Source organism: Sciurus vulgaris (assembly GCF_902686455.1).
Source record: "Sciurus vulgaris genome assembly, chromosome: 16".
Lineage (NCBI taxonomy): Eukaryota > Metazoa > Chordata > Mammalia > Rodentia > Sciuridae > Sciurus > Sciurus vulgaris.
In genome coordinates, this window is record NC_136477.1 from 19,759,156 (window position 1) to 19,779,389 (window position 20,234).

A 20,234-nucleotide genomic window follows, 5' to 3' on the forward strand; every position below is an offset into this window, starting at 1 on the left:
TAGGTAGGTGATGGTCCCCATTTTACGGAAAAAGAAACTGAATCACTAGCATTTAAAAAAACTCAGGTTCAAGTTTTCATAGCTAAAAAGCAGCAGAGCCAGCATTCAAAACCATGCAGTCTGGCTCCAAAGCCTGCGTCATTCTTCCTCTCATACTAGTGATCAAGAAAGAGTGAAGCTCCCAAGGAAAAAGAAACAGAGAAACAGCAGATTAGCAAAGTCAACAAAATTTTAGAAGATGGTCAGGTGTGGTGGCGCACATTTGTTATCCCAGCAACTTGGGTGGCTAAGCCAGGAGGATCACAAGTTTGAGGTCAGCCTGGGCAACTTAGTGAGACTGTCTCAAAATAAAATAATAAAAAGGGCCTGGGATACAAAGGACTTAAAATCAGCATACTACAGAGATACAGCCACATCAATGTTCATAGCTGCTCAATTCACAATAGCCAGACTGTGGAACCAACCTAGATGCCCTTCAATTGATGAATGGATAAAGAAACTGTGGTATATATATACAATGGAATATTACTCAGCTATAAAGAATAATAAAATTATGGCATTTGCAGGCAAATGGATGAAATTGGAGAATATCATGCTAAATGAGATAAGCCAATCTCAAAAATCCAAAAAGTGAATGATCTCACTGATAAGCAGATGATGACACATAATGGGGGGAGGGAGAGGGGCAAGAATGGAGGAAGGAGGGACTGTATAGAGGGAAAAGAGGGGTGGGAGGGGAGGAAAAAATAACAGAATGAATCAAACATCATTACCCTATGTAAATTTATGATTATGCAAATGGTATGCTGTTACTTCATGTACAAACAGAAACAACAAGTATCCCATTTGTTTACAAAAAAAATAAATTTAAAAAAAAATGAGAAAAATAGGCAAATTGGATTACATCAAAATTTAAAACTTCCGTGCCATGGGGATATAGCTCAGCAATGGAGCATGCCTGGGTTTGACCCCCAGAACTCCCCATACATGGAAAAAAAAAAAAAGAAAGAAAGAAAGAAAAAAATTTTAGAAGATGAAAAGCAGACAAATGAGTAATAACTGAATTAAGTGGAGAATTCTGAGAAATGAAGATGTAAAGCCACTGCAAAATTCAACCATTGGAGTTGCCAGTTTCCTCTGAAGGTGTGTCATAAGGAGGGGCCCAAAACAGGCAGTACTGGTCCCCTCCACCAGGCAATTGATTTGTTACTGCCCTAGCAGAAGACTGGAGGTTTCCTCTCTAAACAAGATAAACTAGTGACTCCAGACTTACTAGGGCACCAATGAAGATAAGGAAGTGGCACCATTCGGGGAATCAAGTCAAGGTTCGCATACAAAAGGGAGGGACCCAAGTCCCCTTTCACCACAAGGCTCCTGGAATGATAACAACCAGACTTATGCCACCTAGAAGGTCACCTAGAACACTGATGGAGTCTGAACACATTCTCAGTGAAAAGGACAGGTCCATCATCCTACAGTCATGGCTCCCAGAAAAGGAGTAGCATCACTGGAGAACTTGACAGAAATGTATATTCCTGGGCCCATGCCAGATTTATGAATCAGAAATTCAGGGGTGAATTCCAAAACTCACGGCCATCAAGGGATTCTAATGCCTGCTAAGTTTGAGATACACTGATCTACAGGGAGGCCCACTAGCCAACAAATCATCACACACCAAAAAGCTAACCAGCTTTTTAGCACCTGCTTATTTGGAAAACAATATCTGGAATAGCCAGAAATTTGAGGAAAGAATCTATTTTCTCTCTCTCTCTGTGTGTGTGTGTATGTGTGTGTGTGTGTGTGTGAGAGAGAGAGAGAGAGAGAGACAGAGAAAGAGAGAGAGAGAGAGACAGAGACAGAGACAGAGAAAACAGATTTCATAGGCAGCTCATGTAGAGGGCAGTGAAATGCAGCACAGCATGCTGTGCTTGGCCTTTTCCTGGCCCCACAGTCACTGAACCACTTTTCAGGCCTTAAAGAAGAGATTGCTCTCTACAGTTCTGTCCAGTTCTAACCTAGACCTCTATACTGGTCCTTGTGCTCCTAACCCTTGAAACAGTAATTCAGACTGACTTCTCAGTTGGAAGTACATCTGAATGATTTACTTGTCCCTTTGAATGAACAGAAAGTATTTTAATTAAAAAAAATCATACAATCATTTTTTTTTGCTACAAGTCTACTATATTTGGTATTTTTATTAAATATAGAAGTGAAATGCACTATTTGATATAGAAATATGTGACCATTCCACTCTGTCATGCCCTTTTTGCTTCTCTGTGTCTCAAAAGTTTCCCTTAATTCACTATTAAAGTTTAAATCTTAATCCAAAAATCCCCCTTTATTACTGCTTTTCATCAGTCTCTATTCACACCAAATGTTACTGCTACAACTACATCATTCTTCTGTTTACAATCTCTAGTGGCCTCCACATCTTTCCTATTTATCACTGTGGACAAAAATCTCTCATTTATTTTTACTTCCTCTCCTTCCTTTAGTACAAGTTAGTTTTCTTAATCCTCTTGGCTCCCCTCTCTCATCTGAGAAGATGCTGCCCCTTTCTCAGGCCACTCTATTGCTCTCCTGGAAAACCATTTCCTTCAGGAGGGGTTTAGAGGAATGAAAAAGTTATGCCAAGAATAAGGCAAAGAATACCACAAATTTTCTCATTTAATCATTGCACTAACACCAATAATTAGGAATCATACGTATTTTTACATCTGGAAGACTGAAGCTTAGACTAAATAACTTGTTCAAGGTTACAACTAGGATTTTAATCCAAATCCTGTCACCAAAGCCAAACTCTTAACCATCCTACTTTACCCTCTCCAGCAGTCTGACTGAAATAATATGGAAATAAAGTTTCCTTAACCATGTAGAAAATAAAAGCAAAAAGATCTTTGATCTTGCATAGTTTTTTGTTTTTTTGTTTTTTTGTTTTTTTTTTTTAAACAGGGAGGTCACTCAGATGCTGACAGTCTTCTAGCCAAAGCCCAATAAGGGAACCCCACCTGGAGGGTTCCACATGGCTCAGCAGCTTGGCTAAGAAGCAACATAGCATGCCTCTCTGCAGGAAAAGACTCAAGCAACGGAGGGGGGCTGGCTCTTGTGACCAGAATGCTGGCAGGGAATAGGTGGTTAAAATATACCTTTTGGTGTGTGTGGGGTGTCTTCCAGTGTGGGCTAGAGTAGCTGCCCACCTCAAAGATTTCCAGACTCAATTCTAAAAGCACTTAAGAGACAAGGTAGGTAATCTAACAATCAAGGACAAGCAATGACACCTAAGGAGAAGCCTTCACCTCTACGAAAGCACAGTCAACTTCGAGGGGCACAAAGAAATCTCTATGTGCACGAGAAGATGCTTCAGTGGTGCCATCAGAACGTGGAGCCGGACACCGCCCCTTCCTCTCGAGAGAGGCTGTAAGTACATTTTCTCTGGTCTGTGTGACAGAAAAAGGAGGCGGGCACCCCAATGTCTCCCACTCTGAGGGCCTCGGCAGCACACCTCTCAACCTTTCCTTCCAATGGCTGAAAGCTGTCCCCCTTCCTCGCCCAACCTGGCCTTAAAACCACTCTCCCGCTCGGCACCTCCCTCCCCACGAAAGGGTGTCTCTCCACTCTCTTCTCTCCACCCTCTGCTCGCTCGACCTCCCTTCCCCTGTCACTCGTCCCTTTTTCCTTCCCGCTTGACCCCTTTCCTCTCAGCCAGCCGCCGCCCATCCCGCAGTACCTTGAGCGTCACGTCGCACAGCTTGCCCTGCCGGCGGATCTCCTCCATGACGCCGTAGCCGCGACTAGGCAACTCCGACACCGAGAAGTGAACCAAGTCCTCAAGCTCCTCCGCGCCGTCCTCCACCATCTTCCCCTGCCGCCGCAACTGCGCAGGCCTGGCCGGCCGGCTCCACACTATCCAGGGCGGGGCGTAGGCGCACACCGACAGCAGCTCCGAACGCGGAGCCGGAATAGGACGAGCCTGCTCGGCCGCCGTAATCGCAAATTCTTCTGCGCCGGAAGCCCTGCAGCCCCGCTTCCTGGTTCATACACAGCCTTCCTTTCCCCTCTCCCTCGAACAAGGCTTTGCGCATGCAGCTGTTGCAGCCTTCCTAGATTCTTTGGCCACATCTCCTGTCTTCCCGATTATGTCCTGACCTTACCTGTATCCTTGACCCAGTACTGTGCACTTCATTTCCGCCACCACCGCACGATACTTCCGGAATCCCCGAAGCGACCCGTTGCCATGGCGACTTTGTACACAGCCGGGCTGCAGTTCTTGGAGTGTCCAGATAGCGTGCAGATCTTGGGTCTCTGCAGTTGGCAGCCGTCACACTCGGGGAGCGCCGCTGCCTCGGGAGCGGTGAGCAGGGGCCGCGCGACAGTGGGATTAGGGAGAAGGGAGGCCCGACGGGGATGTGTGTCCCGGCCATTGGCAGTTGCTGAATTCCCAGCACCACTCTATCCCGGCGTTCCTGGCTTGGCTTGCTAGTTTGTGAAACTCAGGCAGAGGAGGGCGCGTGGCTTCAGGGGGCCCTTTTCATTCTGACAGCGACTTGGGGCCCTCGGGGCTAATATTCCCTGGTTCTACGAGTATTCCACGCTGTGCTTTATAGTGGACGTGAGGTAGGAGTGCCAGAGGTCGTCTGGACTCTTCTGCGCTTGTTAGTTTTCAAACTAGAGGGGCCTTTGGGATCATCATTCTGAGTCATGCACTTTACAGATGAGAAAACCGCTCCAGAGAAAGAGAGGAATGGGCCCAAGGTCCACTGCCACCCACACTCCTCATAGGACTCCGTAAGTTAGGTGAGAAAGAAGAGAGAGGCTACTTTTGCCTACATGCTGGTCTTGTCTCCAGCCCAAGGCTAGATTGGACCCTGTGTTTTGGGTTCAAATGCTGCTGCGGCCTCTGCCCCTGGTTTGTGCAAGAGCGCCAGAAAATCAGAACTGCCTAGGTGCCAGACATCCCATCAGACGCTCCCTCACCTCCTGTCAAGTCTTCAGGAGCACTGGGTGGCAATTCCTTTCATTCCCACCCGGAAAACAAATGAGGAGACAGTGAATCTCTCAATTTAGAGGCCTGCTGTTGACCACTCAGACTCACTTTATTACACAGGTGTTAAGGATGGTGCTCCAAAGAGAGGGGTGTTTCCCTCAGAGCTCTGAGAGAGAAGGACACTACTAAAATGGAGTATGTTAAGAGCTTCTAAAGTAAACCTAGAAAGCAAGTGTCTTGCAGAAGGGCTGTGGGGTCAGGGCATTGGATATGGTTTGGGAGGGGAATCACATCCTCTGCACCTTGGGACTCTCTCAGTAGTGACTGAAGATGGACCCACACATGGAGATTCAGCTACCCTCTGACTTCCAGCCATGACCATCACCACCAACCACCATTCCTTGAGCACCTGCTATGTGCTGAGCACTGTTCTGGATATTGTGGGGGGATTCAAAAGAGATAAAAGCCACATTCCTTGCTCTCAAGCAACTTGTAATTTGGGAGCTGAAATCCACACAAATGAAGCGACGTAAGAACAGTAACAAGCAGTATTTCTGTAAGTGTAAATTGCATGGGGTCCCCAATGTTTGGGTATTGAAGAGCTGCTGAATAGCAAGCTCACAGGAGGGGTATAGGTCATAGGGAAGGCTTATTGCTGGTCAGTACGACTCATGACATGCTTGGAGCCATGACATGAGCATGAGGTGGCCTCGGGAACATGGAAATCAGTTGGTTGCATGTGCATGTGCATGTTAGCAATTGCTGGGCAGAAAAGAGATAGGTTCTGGGGTTTACTTAGCATCGGCCTGTGCTACCCTTTGTTGTTGATGGGCAGGGGCTTCAGAGAGGGAGGGAGGCCTGGGCACCAGGTCCCAGAGCTCCCCTGCTTCTTTACTTTCCGTTTTAGAGAGCATCCTGAATGGCATGTGAACTTCCCTGGGCAGGAGGATGGGCCTTAGGTCTGGTGTTGGGGAGTGGTTCCCAGAGCTTTAGAAATGGAGTATAATAAGTATTTGAGTCAAAACACATCTCACAGGATTGGGGTTGTGATTCAGTGGTAGAGCACTCACCTAGCATGCTTGAGGCCCTTGGTTTGATCCTCAGCACAACATAAAAATAAAATAAAGGTATTGTGTCCACCTACAACTAAAAAAGAAATACCTTGCTCTACTCCTAATTTCCCATAGCATAAATTGAAGTGAAATAGGAAATGAGATACTCTATTCAGTTTTGTTTGAACTTTGTGTTACAGTTATTGGTGACTTTTTATTTCTAGAGCTCAAGTTTACAGACAACTATGTTATGACTTAAATTGGATAAGCCATTATCTTTGATCACCTCGATATCTTTCAGATTAATTTTCTAAAAAACAGTAAGTCTGAATGATCCCATAGTGGCTAGGAAAAGAAGATCATGAAAGAGTGAACTGAGGAATGTAAGAAGTGTACACACACTCTACAGTAGGCAAATATGTAAGTACTATGTTTGCTTACTTGATTTGACAGCTGAAAGGCTTATAACAGATCAGGGTTTTATTTGGTCCACATCATTAAAAAGGTAAGCTGAAAGAGTAGAACTTGTCTCTATTTAACTTGCTTCTGCAGGGGCACTTAATGCTACTTGATAATAGTTCATATAATTTTAAAAGAGAAAAGTGATCACCACAAATTGTGTCTAGAAATGTGGAAAGACATTAATATTTAAAAGTTTAGAAAAATTTTTGTTAGGTAACACCTATGAGCCTCTTAGAAATTTTCACATAAAATGTTACTATTATTTAATGTGCTTTTTAAAAAAATTGATTGTAATTTAAAAATGAAATCTCCATTGTGCATGAGGACTTTTTAAAAAAACTTAAAGCCCTTAAAAATTAGTTTTTTAAAATATTGGCTATCCTATCATTTTGTTAAAGTTCTTTGCAGATACAAAAAGCTATTTCTTCCTATATATAGGAGTGAATATATATGTGTGTGTGTGTGTATATATATATATATATATATATATGACTATGTTTGTATTCCTGTTTTCCAAATTGAAGATTGAAATTGAGTCAGGTTCCTGTTTCTCTAACTTCTCATAGATTCAGCAAATTCTTTTTTTTCCTGCAGCGCTCAGTATCAAACCAATGGCCTTGTACATGCTAGGCAAGTGTTCTGCTGAGCTACACCCCCAGCCTATGATTGTAGATTCACACCATTCATGTAATCATACATATACATAGGGTAATACTGTTTGTCTCAGTCTACTATCTTTCCTTCTCCTGCCCCCTCCCGCCCCGTTTTCCTCTACACCATCCAAAGTTCCTCCATTCTTCTTTTTCCACCCCTGACACCCCCCAAAAAAGTTTTTTTTAATTTTTTTTCAGTTGTAGATGGACAAATACCTTTATTTATTTTTATGTGGTGCTGAGGATCAAACCCAGTGCCTCACACATACTAGGCAAGTGCTCCATCACTGACCCACAACTCCAGCCCAAAAGTCCTTCTTAAAGCAGTAAAAATCAGTGCAATTGACTGGGTGTGATCATGCATGCTTGTAACTCTAGCTACTCAGGAGGCTGACGTAGAAGGATTGCCAAATTTAAGGCCAGCCTGGGCAACCTAGGGAGACCCTGTCTAAATAGAGTAAAATAAGATAAAGTGAAGTAAAATACTGGGGATGTAGCACTGTGGTAGAGTACTTGCCTAGCATATATGAGGCCCTGGGTTCAATCTTTAGTACACAAAAAGGAAAAACAATCAGTGTAATTATCACCTCTATTTAATCACCCTCTGTTTCTCCACTGTATGTCAGTGTTAGAACCAAAACTAACTGTCTAATTAGTATTAAATATTTTTATGCAGGCACTCCCAAGAGAGAGCCAAGTGCGATTTGACTCATGATACTAGTCTCCAAAAGGATGTGAGATATCTTAGTTATCATTTTAAAGGATTTTGCAATTTGTTATTTAAAAGGTTTTATAATAATATATTTTAGTTGGCCACCTTGAGTTTGCTTGACTGTTTATGGTGTTTGTGGCCCTTACCTTAAGAAGATCTTTTCCCTTATGGAATGTTTACTTAAATGACTATCACTTTCATCTTTAAGCTTCCATCTTATTCCATATACCACATCAAATGTTTAACATTTTATTATACATATAGTAATTATTTGTCATAATGTAAATGAAGAAAGATAGATTTGTGTGGCTACCTGAAGGAAGTTGATGAGAATGTAGTTATATTTTAGAAAAAGAAGAGGAGGTAGGGAACTGTGGTTTTTCTCTCAACAGACTGTTTGATTATGGAATAGGTTAAGTATACGTCTAGGGCATCTAGTCCTAGAAATATATTTAATCTGATCCAGCTAGTCTGATGAATGTAGAGGGAATGCTACATCCTAAGCAAGATATGTTAATGAAGAAAACAAAAATAGTAGCTGGGTGTGGTGGTGCATATCTGTAATCCCAGTGACTCTGGAGGCTGAGGCTGAAGGATGGCAAGTTCAAGGCTAGCTTGGGCAACTAGTGAGTCCTTCTCAAAATAAAAAGGGCTTAGGCTGTTGCTCAGTGGTAGAGTACCCCTGGTTCAATCCCCAGTACTTCAAAAAGAAAAAAAAAAAAAAAAAAACTACTTTTAGTGTATTTCATAGCAAATATGTTAGAAGAAAATATAACAGATGAGGCAAAGCATAAGGAGACTCATCTTACGCAGAACATTTCTAGAGACAACAGCTTGGATTAGGCCAACTAAAGGGAACATTCTTTCTCCTTTATATTTCAGTCTCTTTCGGGTCAGTGGAAGAAAATGATAAAGCAGCCTGCAAAGCAGAAAGTACACATACCTATTGAGCAGTGCTGTGTTGGGAGAGTGTTGAAAGACTGGGTGAAAAGGAAGAGTGACTCTCAGAGGGATAGGGAAAAATGGACTGCACATCACTGTCTGTGGAGCTAATGAATGACTCCTCCCCTCTAGTTGTTATTTGATGATGATTACTGAAAATTTCACTGTCCTCTTCTCTTTAGCTAGGATGGGTACTAGGAAAAAGGTTCATGCATTTGTCCGTGTCAAACCCACTGATGACTTTGCTCATGAAATGATCAGATATGGAGATGACAACAAAGTAAGTACAATGTGTTTGCCTTCACCTGCCTGGGTCTTTCTATCTCTGTCCTACCTCACTATAGTGTGGTCCTATTTCCAGACAACTGTTTAGGGACCAGAACAGAATTGGTACAAGTTCAGATGGACTCAAGTCCATCAAATCCAAACCATACCCTCAACAGTGAAGTTAATGAGGAAGTTCATGAGGTTCCTGTCTTTAATTCCTCTTTAATAATTTTACTGTTAAGTTTACCTTTACCCTACATTTTTCCATGCCCATAAAATTTCGGTGATCAGATCTGCCATTATATAATCTCCCAGAGGAATAGTAAGAAAGCATTGAGTTGAAGGAGAATATGGTGGCACATATCTGTAATCCTAGCGACTAGGGAGGCTGAGGCAGAGGGTTGCAAGTTTGAGGCTAGCTTTAGCAACTTAGCAAGACCCCATCTCAAAATAAAAACATTTAAAACAAACAAAAACAAAAGCAAGGGCTGGGGAATTTGGCTCAGTGGTTAAGTGCCCCTGGGTACAATCCCAGGTACAAAAAAAAAAAAAAAAAGTTGATGATTATTATTACCTTTATCCAAGCAGTGGGAAAAACTCATATCATGAGGACTGAAGATTTATTTAGCCCTGTACATTCACCACTGTCCTAAGAACCTTTCTGAAGCTTTTGACAGACCTAGAATGACCTGAGAGTGTTAGATGTTTTCATTTAGCAAACATGTACAGGCCAGTATGGCCAGCATTGAGACATTTTTTAAATGAAGAATTCAAGGACAATCGTCTCAAGCCTTTAAGGTTCTAGCACTCAAAAAAGAACTCAAATGCAGCATTATAAAATGTGCTCTGCAAGACATGTTTTTAGTGAACACAGAAGCACAAAGCATTGCATATGTATATGAACCAAACCTGTCTTCTTGGTCTTGGGTTTTCTCTGCGTGGGCAGGTCTAGGCTCTTGGATAAGAGCAGCCAGTATATAATTTTAGCAAGAGAATGTTTACATCAGAGTTCCCATCAAGAAGCTTGGAATCTTACTGGGCATTGACCTTACCAGTATGTCCCTACGCCAGGGGCTGCAACAGTGGCTGCTCTAAAGGTACATACATCTAAAAATCTGATTACAAGTAGGCTGGGCACCTTCAGTTTAATACCAGTGAGTAACTGACTGTGTCTGAGAAGCCCAGAGTCTCTTCTGTGGCTATCTCGTTATTCACATTGGGCCACGGTGTACATGTGGAAGCAGTTCCTTAGCTCAATGCAGAACTAAGGGAGACATCACCACCTTTAACCAGAGTGACACAACTCAAGCCCAGGCCTGTGTCACCAATATCACTGTTCTCTCTGGCCTAATTCAAGGTCTCCTCTACTTGTGGGATATGTCTAAATATTGTTTACTAAGAATATTATAAATTTGTTTGACCCCATATCATAGATGGGGAAGCCAGCCAGCCAGCACCCTATAAACTAGAGTGAGAAACTCTGAAACTAGGAAGTGCTTGTCTTCTGATCTTCCTCCATAGGGTCCTGTGGCCTCCCTGCAGGAGCTTCCTTCTTCTTTCTCAGAGTTCATCTAGAATCTCATATACATGGGAGTCCCTAGTCATCCTAAAGTTCACTAATTCAATTCTTCTTTTACCTCCAGGTCTTAGCTATCAGTGATTTTTTTTTTGTACCAGTTCCCTAACATAACTTCTCCCTCTCCCTCTCCCTCTCTCTCCTTCTCCCTCTCTTCCTTTCTCTATTTTCCTAGAGCATTGATATTCACTTAAAAAAAGATATTAGGAGAGGAGTTGTCAATAATCAGCAGACAGACTGGTCATTCAAGCTGGATGGGGTTTTGCATGATGCCTCTCAGGACTTGGTTTATGAGACAGTCGCAAAGGATGTGGTTTCTCAGGCCCTCGATGGCTATAATGGTAATTAAATTAATTAATTGTTGTCTTACCTAAGAACCTGAGGATCCCTTCCTGGAGGAAGAGGAACAAGTATTTTATGGTGAATAAAATAAAATACAACCTCACTTACTAACATTTGTATGTTTATTTGTCTGTCTCCATGTTCTTCATGGTGGAAAACTTACTATTTGCTTGGTAACATGTGGGCATGCCCTGGAATCCTACCTCCATAGGATGATTAGAAGACCCTGGCTTTTTTAGGTCATAGAGGTTCAACTTTATCCTGTTAAAATATTAGTTTGACAGTATGTCTTTATGATGAATTTGATGAAAGCTGAACATTTTTTAGCTACCTGCTGAAAACTATTTTCATTGATTCTAATCAATGTACTGTTCATATTCCACTATAGAATTATTCACATTATCACCAAAAGCTTGAGAAGTGGTTGATTTTTCTTTCTTTTTTAGTTGTAGATGAACACAATACCTTTATTTTATTTATTTATCTTTTTATGTGGTGCTGAGGATTGAACCCAGGACCTCACATATGCTAGGCAAGAGCTCTACCACTGATCCACAACCCCAACCCTAGTGGTTGATTTTTCTTAACAAAGTAAAAACAGCTTTATTAGGAATGTTTTAAAAACTTATGCAGTCTAAGATTATCAATTTTAAAATGTGGCATTAAGGTAGTAGCTCAGTGGTAGAGTGCTTGCTGTGGCAAGTCTGCTGTGCAGCCATTGGGATGGGGTCAAGCCAAGAGCAAAAGCAAATGGGAGCCTAGGGTGACTGCATAGTTCATGTTTCACAGCCTGGTGGTGATGGTAAACCTAAAGGACGTGAGAAGTGCGAATGAAAAGTCTCTCAGGGTGTTAATTGGAACCAGATCAGGGCCCAATTATGGTGGTCCATTTCTGGAAGTGACCTGGGACTAACTAGGAGCTCTGTGGGAATCTGTGGTCTACAAAGAATTCTTAATGTTGACAGGAAATGCCCTTTCCACTCCATCTCTTCCTGGAGATTTTAAAAGCCCTTCTTGTTTTTATGATAAGTTGATGACTCTTACCAGCCCTGAGACCCAGGCAGTTCATGATCTTGCAAGAGAAGGACTGGAGTCTAATGTTCCTGTTTCCTTCCTCATCTTTTAAATAAAAGCTCCCATTCCTCTGTTCCCTGAAACTCCCTATTCTCAGAAGCTCTAAGACCAAAATATCTCCTGGTGCAGTGGACCACAAATTCAGAGCAGATATCCATGTTTTTTTTTGAGAGAGGGATACTGGGAATTGAACTCAGGGGCACACACCACTGAGCCACATCTCCAACCCTACTCTGTATTTTATTTAGAGACAGACTCTCAATGAGTTGCTTAGTCCCTCACTTTTGCTGAGGCTGTCTTTGAACTTGGGATCCTCCTGCCTCAGCCTCCCAAGTCCCTGGGATTACAGGAGTGCACCACTGCTCCTGGCTAATATTCATGTTTTGACTGTTTATGTCGACGGTTTTTTAAAAAATATTTTTTTTTTTTTTTTGTAGGTGGACACAATAACTTTATTTTATTTTCATGTGGTGCTGAGGCTCGAACCCAGGGCCTCACGAGTGCTAGGCGAGCACTCTACCACTGAGCCACAACCCCAGCCCCATGTCAACAGTTTTTACTACTACTTCATTTGCCCATCCTCCTCCATGGTGGAATTCCTAATGTTTTTGACCAATTCCCACTGGCTACCTTCACATCAAGGATCCTGTTTGGCACTAGACATGCTGGGGAATGGGAGAACTGTCCTTAGAACTATTTTTCTGGATGTCACTGAGATGTGTTTTGAAATGTTTGCAGGCACCATTATGTGTTATGGGCAGACGGGAGCTGGCAAGACATACACCATGACGGGGGCCACTGAGAATTACAAGCACCGGGGGATCCTCCCTCGTGCTCTGCAGCAGGTAGAGAGTGGGCCCATGGGTGGGATGCCACACAGGTCTGACCTCTCTCTGCCATGGATGCTGCCAGTTCCAGATCAGCTACTAGAAATAATGGGGCCTAGCCCTCAGGACTTGCAGCCAGTACTGGTACCAGTACTACAGAAAGAATACACATGGCTGGGTGAGGGGGTCCGAAGCCTCGGGAGACTAGGGGTTCAACTTCGGACTCTGAACCACACCCACACCGTTTCCTCATTTGTGAAAGAGGGAGCAGGTAGGCTCCAGTAGTTTATGATCCTGTAATTAAGGATTTGAAAGTCCTTCTTGGTTAACTAGTGTAATGTGGGCCCTTTCAGAGCTGCTTTACTGGCCTGCTTTGGCTTCTTTACCCAGCGTGCCCTGAAAGCAAAGACAAGAAGCAAGTCACGACCTGAGCTTTCAAAACTGTCAACTATGGCTCAGGGAAGTATGACTAAAGACAGGGCAGAAAAGCTTTCCTTTGGGGCCTGCTACTCTGGGTTCTATGAAGGCCCTGTTTGGAGGAGGAAGCAAAAAACCTTTCCACTAAAACATCTGTGGTTTGACAGCCTCATCCTATGAGAAGTATAGATACTCTGGTACATAAACCATCCAAAGCTTCAGTATCTCAGCATCTTAGTATTCAGTAGTGTAGCCCAGTGCCACCTAATAGAAATATCATGTAAGTTACATATACGATTTTGAGTTTTCTAGTAGCTACATTTTAAAAATAAACAGGTGAAATTTTATTTATTTGGGGGATATTGGGGATTGAACCCAGGGCCTCACACATGTAGGCAAGCACTCTACCACTGAACTGTATCTCCAGCCCTTTTTAATTTTATTTTGAGAGAGAGCTAAATTGACCAGGGTTGACCTTGCACTTGTGATACTCCTGCATCAGCCTCCTGAGTAACTGGGACTATGGGCATGTGCCAGTTATGCCTACTGTGAAATTAATTTTAAAAATATAATTTTTGTGTGTATGGTACTGGGGATGGAACCCAGAGGGACTTTACTACTGAGCTACATCCCCACCCCACCCCTTTTTTTTTTTTTTTTTTGGTGACAGGGTCTCTATAAGTTCCTGAGGCTGGCCTTAAACTTGGAATCTTCTTGCCTCAGCCTCCCAAATCACTTGGTATTACATACATGTGCCACCATTCTTGGCTTAATGTTAGCAATATAATTTAACTCAATATATTCAAATATAATTTCTAAATATAATCAATATAAAAGTTATTGAAATATTTTACATTATTTTTCTATTAGTCTTTGAAATCTTATGTATATGTTATACTTGGAGTACATTTCAATGTAGGCACTAAATATTCATCAGAAATACCTGTATTCAGATTTTATAAAATTTTGAGTTGAAAAAGTACTAACTATGTGTGGTGACAAATGCCTGTAAGCCCAGAAACTCAGGAGGTAGAGGCAGGAAGCAAGTTCAAGGCCAGCCTCAGCAATTTGGTGAATCCCTAAGCGATTTAGTGAGATTTCTTTATCTTTAGAGACCCTGCCTCAAAATAAAAAAGAAAAAGGGCTGGAGATGTGGCTCAGTGGTTAAGCACCCCTGTGTTTAATCACCAGTACCAAAAAGATGAAAAAATAAGCAGATTTACATATTCAAGTTGTTGCAAACATACTTAAAAGTTTACCAATAACGGGTCAATTTTTAAATTTAATTTAAATAAAATTTTAAATTCATTTGCATTAGTAACATTTCAAGTGTATAGCAACCATCTGTGGTTACTGTCTACCATTTTGGACAGCTGTGATCTAATCTCTTAGAAAAAAGTGAGACTTTAGGATTATCCAGCCCAATTCCCTATTTAACAAGTAAATTTAACAAGTAAGAAAATTCAGATCCTGTGATTGGGGGTGTAGTTCAGTAATAGAGTGCTTGCCTAGCATGTACAAAGCCCTGGGTTTAATCCCCGGCAATAACAACAACAACAACAACAACAAAAAGAAAGAAAGAGAGGAAGAGGGAGAGGGAGAGGAAGAGGGAGAGGGAGAGGGAGAGGGAGAGGGAGAGGGAGAGGGAGAAAGGAAGGAAGGGAGGGAGGGAGGGAGGGAGGGAGGGAGGGAGGGAGGAAGGAAGGAAGGAAGGAAGGAGAGAAAAAGGAAAACTTAAGAGAGGAAAAAGACCAGTCCACAGTTGTGCTGGGGAGGGTATTAGGAGTTAAGGAAGCTGAGTTGGGTTCTGGCTTCACTACTACCTTTAATAACTGAGTGACTATAGAAAATTTTGTTGCATGGAACCTTCCATACATGAGTATTGCCCTTGCCTGCCTCCCACAGGAGATTTGTGAGGATAAAATTAAATAGTAGATACCAAAGAGGTGTATAGGTATGGAGAATCCCATACATAAGAGATCTTCACTTCAGTATCTTTTTTACTCATCATGTCTCTTTCTTGGGACTGGAGGGATGTTAGGCAATCTGGGAGTCATGCCTCAAAAAGCTGTAAGATAATTAATATCCCCATTGGACTAATCATAATAATTATTGATGATGACCATCTTGCCAGTTAGACTGTGAATTCCTTGAGGACAAGAATTATCTTACACTTCTTGATGTTCTCTCCTGAGGTAAGAACAACCCTGGCTGTTGGAGTTCTGCCATTGGTGACTGCTGTCCAATCTCCCATTAGGTTTTTAGGATGATTGAAGAGCGCCCCACACATGCCATCACTGTGCGCGTTTCCTACTTGGAAATCTATAATGAGAGCCTGTTTGATCTCCTGTCCACTCTTCCCTATGTTGGACCTTCCGTCACACCAATGACCATCGTGGAAAACCCTCAAGGGGTCTTCATTAAGGGCTTGTCAGTCCACCTCACAAGTCAGGAGGAGGATGCGTTCAGTCTCCTTTTTGAGGTGAGATGATCAAGTCAAAGGGCTCCTTTCCATCCCTGACCAACCTTTCCCTCCCACTTTCTCCCTCCTCCCTCCTTAGTTTTTGACTTACTTTGATAATCAATATGAATATTACTATATGATCATTTAGCAAATTCAGGTAGAAATAAAAAATATGAACAAAAAAGTTAACTTATAAACTGTTCTTTTCTTAAGGCAACAATTGTAATATATATTTTAGTTTATTTCCTTCTAGTCTTTTTTCCAGGTCAGTTTTTTTTTTTTCTTTAGAGTTGAAATTATTCATGTTCTCTGTCTCTCTCTCTGTCTCTCCCTCTCTTTCTCTTTCCCTCTCTTTTTTAAAAATATTTTTTAGTTGTCAATGGGCATTTATTTATTTAAAAAAAAAATATATATATATATATATATATGATACTGAGAATTGAACCCAGGGCCCCACACATGTCAGGCAAGTGCTCCACCACTGAGCCACAACCCCAGCCCCTTTCCCTCTCTTTTTTTAGTTAACATTAAGTAGTGCGCACTTATAGGAAAAATAAGGATAAACATCTTTAGCTAGGCATGGTGGTGCACACCTGTAATCCCAGATACTTGGGAGGTTGAGGTACAAAGATTATAAGTTCAAGGCCATCCTGGTCAACTTCAACCATGTCTCAAAATATAAAAATAAAAATAAAGCCAGGTGCAGTAGCACACACCTGTAATCCCAGTGACTTGGGAGGTTGAGGCAGGAAGACTTCAAGTTCTAGACCAGCATGGCAACTTAGAACCCGACTCAAATAAAAAATAAAAAGAACTGGCAATATAGCTCAGTGGTGGAGCACCCTTGCATTCAAACCCTAGTACAAATTTAAAAAAAATAAAATTTATATTTTAAAAAAAGGACTAGGAATGAAGGTCAGTGGTAGAATGCTTGCCCAGCATGTTTGAGTCCCTAGGTTCAGTCTCCAGGACTCAAAAAAAAAAAAAAAAAAAAAAAAAAAAAAATCTTGCTTAAAAATGTTCTTACAGCCAGCCAGGCAGGGTGGCTCTCACCTGTAATCCTAGCTACTTGGGAGACTGAGAAAGGAAGATCACAAATTTGAGACCAGCTTTAGCACCCTAGTGAAATTCCATGTCAAAATAAAACATAAAAAAAAAAAAGCTGGGGATATAGCTCAGTGGTAAAGTGCCCCAGGTTCAATCCCCAGTAATCAACAAAGTGTATGTTATTCTTTTGAAAGTCATATAGGCTTGAACTCATACATTACTGGTGAGAACGTGAAATGGTACAGCCACTTTGATAGTTTCCTAAAAAAGTTAAACATATAAAAAATAAATTTTTAAATGTGACAAAAAACAAAAACCACAAAAAGTTAAACATAAGTTTTTGTTTTTGTTTTTGTTTTTGGTACTGGGGAATTGAACACAGGGCTCACACATGTTAGGCAAGAGCTCTATCACTGAACTCCATCTTCAATCCTAAACATGAATTTTATTACAGGACCTAGCAGTTCTGTTTCTACATACCTACACAAGACAAAGGAAAGTACATCCAAAGAGTTATATTCGTATGTTCCTAGCAGCATTATTCATAATAGCTCAAAACTGTAGATAACCCAAACACCTGTCAACTGGTAAATGGATAAACAAAACTTAGTACATCCATGCAATGGAAAACAATCTAGCAATAAAAAAGAAACAGTACCAATATGTACTACAACATGGATAAGCCTCAAACATGCTAAGTGAAAGAAGTCGGTCACAAAAGACTACATTATTGAATGATTCCATTCATATAAAATGTCTAGAATAGTCACATCTATAAAGATGGAAAGCAGATCAGCAGTTGCCTTGGCGAGGGAGTGGGAAGTGATTGCAAATGGGCCCCAGGGAGCTGGGGTGGGTGGTGATGGAGCATTTCTAAAACAGGATGGTGCTGAGGGTTGCACAATTCTGTAAACTTAAGAAAAATCATCTAATTATTTAGTTAAAATAGTAAATTCTGTGGTATTTAAATTATAATCAGGGATGGGGTTGTAGCTGAGCGGTACAGAGTGCTTGCCTAGCATGGGTGAAGCACCAGGTTCAATTCTCAGCACCATGTATAAATAAATAATATAAAAGTTCCACCAACAACTAAAAAATATGTATATGTATATGAAAAATTATAATCAATAAAACTGCTTTAAAAAAAAGTCACATAGGGCTGGGGTTGTGGCTCAGTGGTAGAGCCTGTGTGAGCACTGGGTTCAATCCCCAGCACCACATAAAAAAACTAAATAAACAAAATAAAGGTATTTTGTCCATCTACAACTTAAAAAAAAAAAAAAAAAAGCACTAGATGTCCTCAGAGTGATTTATGCCTGGATCCCTTGAGTCTACCAAGGAGAAAGAGTCTCCCTGATGGCACAATGGGGCATTCTTGTTGTTCCTAACATTCATCTTGAAGAATGATGTTCGCCATAGGTTTCCAGTGACTTAAAGAAAAGTTAAAAAGGTCAAAATATGTGGAGAGTTTTTAACATGAGTAAGAATTCATACCTCTTAGAAGTTAGCCACCATTTTGACTAATATGATAATCATTAGCTTGGTCTTTTTTTTTTAATATTGGGGATTGAGCCCAGGGGCACTTTACCACTGAGCTACATCTCCAACCCATTTTATTTTTTATTTTGAGACAGGGTTTCTCTTAGTTGCTTAGGACCTCACTAAGTTGCTGAGGCTGGCCTTGAACTTGGGATCCTCCTGCCTCAGCCTCTGGAGTCACTGGGATTATAAGCCTGTGCCACCTGGTTATTTACCACTCTTGAAAGAATATTGGTCTGGATCCTCTAAGAAGCAGATGCCAAGATTAAATGTGCAAAAATGTTATTAGGGAAATACCTGAGTAAAGGAAGTAGGAAGGGTAAGGCTGAAGGGAGCCAGCAGACCATGTTCTAGGTTTTCTCCTACAAAAGGCAGGAAGGTTGAATGGAAACATCCTAGACTGCCATGTACTATAATGAAGGTTCAGCAAGACTGTTTGGAGCCAAAGTTGTCCACAGAAGAACAGATGTGTATTAATATCCCTGTAATACTCAGTCCTTTCCTGGAAGCAGTCCATGAAAGCATAGTGTTTTAAATTCCTAATGCTGCATAACAAATGACCACAAATTTAGTAGCCTAAAACAACACACATTTATCATATCAGTTTCTGTGGGTCAGGCATATAGGCACAGCACGGGTAGGTCCTCTGCCCAGGGTCTCTCACAAGGCTGAGATCAAGGTGTTATTGACTGGGCTTTTTTTTTTTTTTTTTTCTTTTTTTTTCTTTTCTGTAGCTTAGGGTCCTCTTCTGAGCTTACATGGTGTGGACAGAACTCATTTCCTTGCAGTTCTAGAGCTGAAATGCCATTGTTGTCAGCTGGGGCTGTCCTCAGCTCCAAGAATATGCTCATAGATGATTTTCACGTGTCTGTCTCACTGGGATGTCTCTCAACACATAGCGAGTTATTTCCTCAAGGTCAGTTGCAGAAAGTATTTCATGGCTTTCCTGATTAGGTCAGGTCTTCCCCGGATATATCCTTTTGATTTAAAAAAAAAATTTTTTTAGTTGTCAATGGACCTTTATTTTATTTATTTGTATATGGTGCTGAGAGTTGAACCCATTGCCTCACACATGCTGGGCGAGTGCTTTACCACTGAGCCACAACCCCAGCATTTGATTTATTTTAAGTCAGCAAATCTCTTCACCTTTATCATATTCTATTGTTTAGAAGCAAGCTACAGGATCAAGGATAGGGACCTGTATACAAAGGCATAGTTGATTGGAGGTAACACATGGCTTCCATGAAAATGAGGTGGTGGATTTGAGAGCATAGCTGCTGAGGCCCTCGGTAAGTTATGCTCCCTATGAAAAAAGAACTGTGAGATGCTCTTTTTTTTGGTCTGGGGATTGAACCTCCATTGAATCTCCAGGACACTTTACCACTGAGCTCTATCCTCAGTTCTTTTTATTTTTTTATTTTGAAGCATGGTCTCAGGCAGGGTCTCTTGTGATCCTCCTGCCTCAGTCTCCCAAGCCGCTGTTATTTCATGGCAGTGTGTTAGTACATGGCAGTGTGTACTACCATGCCCCGTTTGTGAGATATTCTTGTGACTACCACAAAAAGTAATTTTTGTGTGTGGTTGCTTTAAAAAGTTTATTTTATCTCTCCCTCCCCCTCTCTCCCCCCTCCCCCTCTCTCTCCCCCTTCCCTCCCTCTCCCCCTTTCTTCCCTTCCCCCTCTCTTTCTCTCTCTCTCTTAAACACACACACTTTCTTATCACATTTTCAACTTCTTAACTTGATTCAACTGATGATGCTTAATACCCAAGATTCATACTACTGTACTACAAATTTGTTTTCACAGCAATAAATCTTCAGTTCTTAAAAAAAAAAAAAAAAAAAGTTTATTTTAGCTTTTTGTTTTCTGCAGCCTCA

At 41.5% G+C, this 20,234-nt stretch overlaps 2 protein-coding genes across 13 annotated transcripts in view; one reads left to right on the plus strand and one right to left on the minus strand.

The window, feature by feature from the left end:
• KLHL18 (kelch like family member 18) overlaps positions 1-3,962 on the minus strand; it is a 53,527-nt gene extending 49,565 nt beyond the window's left edge. Inside the window, exon 1 of one of the 2 annotated variants that reach the window (XM_079116742.1) lies at positions 3,728-3,962. In XM_079116742.1, coding sequence (XP_078972868.1) covers positions 3,728-3,856 — 129 coding nt within the window. In that variant the 5' untranslated portion in view covers positions 3,857-3,962. The remainder of the gene's footprint in view (positions 1-3,727) is intronic. The other variant, XM_079116743.1, reaches the window with a different exon arrangement.
• Positions 3,963-4,164: 202 nt separating this feature from the next.
• The window catches only part of KIF9 (kinesin family member 9), a 51,134-nt gene continuing 35,064 nt past the window's right edge, over positions 4,165-20,234 (plus strand). Inside the window, exons 1-6 of one of the 11 annotated variants that reach the window (XM_079116714.1) lie at positions 4,214-4,351; positions 5,303-5,540; positions 8,988-9,085; positions 10,824-10,989; positions 12,803-12,909; positions 15,566-15,790. In XM_079116714.1, the coding sequence (XP_078972840.1) occupies positions 5,504-5,540; positions 8,988-9,085; positions 10,824-10,989; positions 12,803-12,909; positions 15,566-15,790 (633 nt within the window). In that variant the 5' untranslated portion in view covers positions 4,214-4,351; positions 5,303-5,503. The other 10 variants (XM_079116718.1, XM_079116720.1, XM_079116715.1 and 7 more) reach the window with 10 other exon arrangements.